The sequence below is a fragment of the Sparus aurata genome, chromosome 17, assembly GCF_900880675.1.
Source record: "Sparus aurata chromosome 17, fSpaAur1.1, whole genome shotgun sequence".
In the NCBI taxonomy this organism is placed as follows: Eukaryota; Metazoa; Chordata; class Actinopteri; order Spariformes; family Sparidae; genus Sparus; species Sparus aurata.
The window spans coordinates 26,500,294-26,506,293 of NC_044203.1; the positions used below are offsets into that span (position 1 = coordinate 26,500,294).

Here is a 6,000-nt window from a genome sequence, read left to right on the forward strand (position 1 = left end):
ATTTGTTATGAGCTCTCATGTGGCTGCAGGAATATTCAATCGGAGCTCTCTACATGCATGCGTGCACAGACGTCTCCCGGGACCTCGGTCTCATCTCGACACAGCAGCTATGACACAATAGATCCCAATCTCGGTCCGTCCGGGGAGAATAATCAAAAAATAAAAAAAAAAACGCTGTGACGCACGAGGGTCAACAGAGCACGGGGAAATAGAGAAGAAAAAAAATCTGCGTGGGTAAAAAAAGAAAAAAGTGACAGCGAGCCTGCGCCTTTCACTTTTGCTTCAATCTCGTGTTGTTTAGGGGTCTTTCCAGCTTGACAGCTGCGTAAAGTGGTCAACAGAATGACTCATACCCAAGTGGAAAGACCAGACTTGCGCAAGAAAAGATAAAAAGGCTTTGATTTTAATTACCCAGCGGTGATTAGAGCCGCAGGATGGTTGTAAACCGGAATATCTGCACGTGTTATTGTCCCGCCGTGAGCTCCACCTTCCCCTCTCCTCCCCAGCCTGACACATCCAGTGCGTTTTTTTTCATGCGTTATTAAGCTTCTTTACGGAGCTTAGGCAAACTTGCACGGGGTAAAAAAAGAAAAAGAAAAGGGCAAAAAGCGGCAGCACACCGACGCAGCTTACCGCGCTCCTCTCATTCGCATCACACTCATTCACTCCTTACCATTGCGCACCAGGCAGGCGACTGTGATGATGGTGAGCGGGACGCAGTAGTTCCACACGGACGAGAGAGCCATCGCTGTCGCTGGTATTCCCCCTTGAGCTCTTCCTCGGTTATTCCTCTTCCTTTTGGAGAAAATCAGAGTGACATGAACCCGCAGGTTCACTCCGCCGACAGCGCCTTCAGCGTCTCCGTGTGTCAGCGCGTGTGAAGTGTGTGCGCACGGGCGCGTGCGAGTGTGTGTTGTATGAGGCGCTCGGTGCGTAACGGCAGCTCTTTACATAGTAGTAACGCTCCCCTCTGGCGCACTCAACACACACACACTTTCTCCCACCTCTGGATGCGTGAGAATGACGGCTCGGCCGGTTTTTCTTGGTTACTTTACATTGTAAATATATTCTTCTTTTTTTCTTTTTTTTTGTAGAGCTCGGCTGTAAGGGCGGGCCCGTGTGCGCGTCTGGCCAATTGGAGAGAGCCGGAGCAGGTGGAGGGGTGTGCGGATGAGGAAAGAGGGGTAGGGCTTCGGGGAGAAGTAAATGGCAGTGCAAGGAGGAGAGCAGGGGAAGGGACGACGGGCTGCACCTTCCAATTAATTGAAATCAATTGGCTCTAAATGTGATTGATAAGCAGCATTAATTTCCCGACGCAAATAAGCAATTTATTTCACGTTCAGGGACCGAAAATTACGCGTGGCACAGTGATTAAGATGAAAACGAAACAGATGTTTAATGTTCGGAGACAGAATAATGTTGGGATCCGTTTTTGGCGCTCTTAGGGCGATTGATTGACGCAGACTGATGTCGGCAATCAGGCGGCGGACTCACCTCTCCATCAGTTTAAGGCTGACGTGATCTAAAACAATCATTTTCGGTAATTAACCCATGCTTAATATTACTCTGGTGATCAAAACTGCAGGGAAAAGGTCACACAGACTCACTTAAAATCAGATTATGTGCAGCAGAAGTCTTCAGGTGTGTGTGTGTTTCCCCCCTCTGGAGCTGCTCTTTCTCCACGATGCGCACAGGAGTCATCAAGCGGAGCAGGGGGAGCAGGCCTGAGTGTGTTCGGTTAAATCGCCGTTCACAATGACGGTAATGGCCCGGAACAAAAACGTATGCCCCGGTCGAGCCTGCGTTTTCTGCTCATCTGTAGTCAGGGCCTATTAGGTCCCGCTAAAGGGGCTCTTTAACTTTACCCTCATGCTGTGGCCACAGTTTGCCCATAATTGTGTTTTCCAGTCAGAGAGCGCTGCTCCATTATGAAAATTGTTTCTCTTTTCCTCATCTCTTTTCGTTTTCTTTTTTTTCTTCTCCTCCACTAATCTAGTGTTAGAACATGGGCTTGTAGGCTCCTCATGCTCGAAGGCATCTTCTCGAGACTGTGTCTTTGGCGCCCCCTTCAGGTGAGATTAGGGACAGCACGTCATTTTTTTTTTTTTTAAATCTGCCTTGGCCTCTCTCGCTCACTCTCTCTCTCTCTTTTCCTCGCTTCCTCTCTCCCTCATCTGTCACAAATCCTCCAGACACTTGGGTCAGTTTGGCTCAAACAGTCAGGAAAAGTTCAAACAGAGAGTAAAACATCAAACCAGTCTATTAGCATTAATTTTAATATTTCTTCTCTTGGCCCCCATAAAGATTCTTTGAACTCGCGCCTCATATCTGACCTTGCCCCGTAGATCTGTGTGAAAATCTTAAAGTCTCAGCTCCAGGCTCTCTTCCCCCCCCCCTTCACCCGGACTCTGTCTCGACACGAGTTTCGACGGCGTTGTCTTGGCGAGGACGATATCTGCCTTGCTTGTTTCTCCCCCAGTCCCCAATCCCAGCCCATTTTTTTCCCCTTCCTGCGGGCATTTGTCCCCCCTCCTCCACCGGCTGGCAGGGAAGTCAGTGGTGGTGGCAGCAGCTCTCCGGCACCAGATGGGGTATTGTCAGGAAGTAATGAGGGGAAAACACCTGCTTCTCCAGCGAGCGCCACTCCTTCATTTTCAGCCATTTGACACAACATATGCAGGAAGCACATACAAAGGCAAGTGACCGTGACGAGAACAGCGGCGGCCGGGTGGCACGCGGTTGCAGAATGCCTGGCACCTTGATGCGTTAGTCAATGAGGTGTCATGTTTGGTATAACTCACCTTTACATGAGGGCCGGTGCGACTGAGGGGCTGCCAGGACAGTCGCCAGCCGGACTAAACTGGTAGATCTGGTGAGGAGTCGCAGACTTAAATGTCACAGAGCTGCACCTTTTGTCCCGGTCAGGCCCCCGAGACAAGAACACTTCCCTGCTCTGTATTCTCCGCACGGCCTCTGCATTTTTTCCCTGAACTGTTGTCGACCTGTTTATCCACGAGACACTATCAAGGTCAAGATGTCACTGTAAACTAGGCTTCTCTCTCTCTCTCCGACCCGAGCCTTGCACCTTGGGGACAGCTCCACCGTGTGAAATTCCTGATACATAATCTTGTCTTTTTCGAGCCAACCGAGTTGAAGCCCCAGGACCGGAGCCCACTTGGGAGCGCATGCGGCTTTTCACTCATGGCTGACTCAAAGGCCAAAAAAACAACAAAAAAAAATGTTGCTCACTGGCATTTCACATGCAGGGAAGAAGGGGGGGGGGCTGCATTTTAAATTTACAGTGTTGTATTCTTTCCTCCGGAGCGTGACCGATTTATAAAAAAACTCCCCTATTTCTGTTACCGCCTCGATATATATGTTGTCTCTTTACTCCTGGCTTTGACCTCAGACGTAAACCAAGCAGAAGTTTGTGGAGTTGGAAAAAGAAATACGAGGAGTCTGTAAAAATGCTCACAGGCGGGCTACGGCGCAGGCGAGCCACTCGGGGAGGAGGGGGGGGTTTTGAATAATCAGTTTAATAACATTATCCTGGCCGTGCTCTGTGGCGCATGCACCCATTAATGGAGTGTCATTGTTAAACTGCCGCTTCGCCCATTATTAACGACGGCCTACGGTCAACCACACACCGATAATAAAACCACATAAAAAAAAAAAAAAAAAAAACCCCGCCATAACTTCAACAGACAAGCGTAATGAAATTCTTTGCATTATGAGCACGGTTATGGTAATAAGCGATGGTGCTGTGGCGCGGCGTTAAGGGTTACAAGGCAACAGAGGGGAAAATTAAAAAGATGAAGTTGTAGTCGGCGGTGGAATGGGCACATTTACTTAAGTACTGCTCTTAGATACAACTTTAATGTACTACGAGTATTTCCATGTTTGCTACTTTGTACTTCATGATATTCTGGCGGGACGGTCGCAGCCAAGAGGCGATTTGTGGTTATTTTTTGACCGAGGGGATTGGCCCAGGGTTGGTCTCATTCACCGACAACAAGCGATCTGACACTTTTTGTTCCTTATCTTGATCTGACTTCGGGCAGATACGATGAGTCAGACTAACATGTTCAACGAAACAACCCCTTTGCCACCACACAAAGGGCTGAAGCAGGGGGGATGGCAGGTTGATGAGGGCGATGCATTTTGGGTTCATCTTTAAACCAGATTTAATCATGGGTCAATCTTAAATTCTGCTGTGCCAAATTTAAAAACTATCTTAAAATGAGCCTCTCTTCAACCCCTCAGTTTAAACCTAGATTAAACTTCATTCTGCTGCGCCAAAACTGTGATCCAGGATTAAGCCAGCCTTTAAACCTGGTTCCAAGGCAGCAGCCAATAAGCTTCCCGGGGCAACCTACAACCACTCAAACACACATGCAACCAATCACACGCGCACACATCTCGCTCAGGTAAAAGAGGATTATTCAAGGAGAGGAAAAGTACAGAAATGTTTATAAGACCATGGGTCGTGACAGTCAGGATGTAATTTTTAGTGAAATAATGATAAAACAACCCTTTCCGCCAGTTGCATTGTGGCCCCCGGACCACGCCGCACTAAGTAAACTCTCTATCATCCATCCTTTTTTTACTCCTTTAACTTTTAGTGTTAACGTTCTCTCTTTTAATCGTTGTGTGGCGATTTCTTTTGAATGTGTCTGACTGTGTTTGAAAAATCAAGATAAAATCTTCAAAAAGAAGCCCTCCTGTCCGTCATTGCAGCTGATGATAACAATTATGATACTCGAGTGGTACCAAATACTGCAACACTGTGATATCTGCTGAGATAGTTATCAAACCGTGAGAATCTCTCACCATTACAGCCCGATTTTCGAGGCAAACATTGTTTGTACTCCACTACAATCATTGTAAAACTTTAATTACTAGTTACTTTGCAGATTTAGTTTATTAATACAAATATAGATAGATGCTAGATTATTACAGATCAAGCTGTCCGGCAGTATATTGATCACCCGGCAGTGTATAAAGGGGCAGCTGTGGCTCAGGAGGTAGAGCGAATCATCGACTATTGAAGGGGTCGGGGGTATGATCCCCGGCTCTGGCTGCGTCAGAGTGTCCTTGGTCTCTGTTCATGTGTGAGCGCAGAAATATCACAGGGTTAGAAAGTGCTTTCCTCTTCCATCAGTTTGTTAGTGTGGGAAGTGTTGTAGGGTGCTTTCAGGGGTTGGTTGACCGGAAAAGTCCATTTAGTCTTTACCAATTAAAATGAGCTCACATGATTAAACATTAAAGTGATAAACATGGATTATTAAATAATTATGGTCCAATAATATGATATATATGATTTTGAAATGGGCCATTCCGCACAATGAGTCATTCTACTTGTGGCAGGATTGTGAATGCAGGACTTTTAATTGTAATAGAGTATTTTCCCACAGATGTGTTACTGCTTCCACGAAGGTAAAGGATCTAAATATACCTTCCACCGCTGGCTGAAGTCTATAATGGTTGTTGTGTGTGGCTTGTCTGATTTTAGAATAGACTGCATCTTGAATACCCATGTTGAGGTAAAACCAGCAGCGGCTAACCCTGCATACCCTCATAATGGATTGGCAAAGTTTCAAGGTTGCCTGACTTTACTATTCACTCTGTGTGCGAGCGCGAGTCTTCAGTTCATGTATGTGTTTGTGAGCAGAATTCACTGCGAACGCTCCCGCAGTCAGCCGGGGGGGGGGAGAAAACACAGACATGCACGGGCTGAGCACTTTGAGGAAAGGTCATTGCTCCAGACTAAGGTCTTACAGGCTGAAGGGAAAGGTTGGTAAACAAGCCGAAACAAGCCCGAGATGGCATTGGATGGAGGAGATGTGCGGCTGAGTGGGCATACATGTCCCGCTTTCAGCACGACGTCAATATGGCCCAGACCTCTTTTGTATCTCTAAAATGGAACAAAATCAATGGCGCGCACACACACACACAAACACACAGACACACAGACACACACTCAAACACGAGGACGGTAAA

At 47.1% G+C, this 6,000-nt stretch overlaps 1 protein-coding gene across 1 annotated transcript in view; it reads right to left on the minus strand.

The window, feature by feature from the left end:
* The window catches only part of cadm4 (cell adhesion molecule 4), a 172,919-nt gene extending 171,796 nt beyond the window's left edge, over positions 1–1,123 (minus strand). Inside the window, exon 1 of the mRNA XM_030393214.1 lies at positions 674–1,123. Coding sequence (XP_030249074.1) covers positions 674–746 — 73 coding nt within the window. The 5' untranslated portion in view covers positions 747–1,123. The remainder of the gene's footprint in view (positions 1–673) is intronic.
* Positions 1,124–6,000: the final 4,877 nt, after the last annotated feature.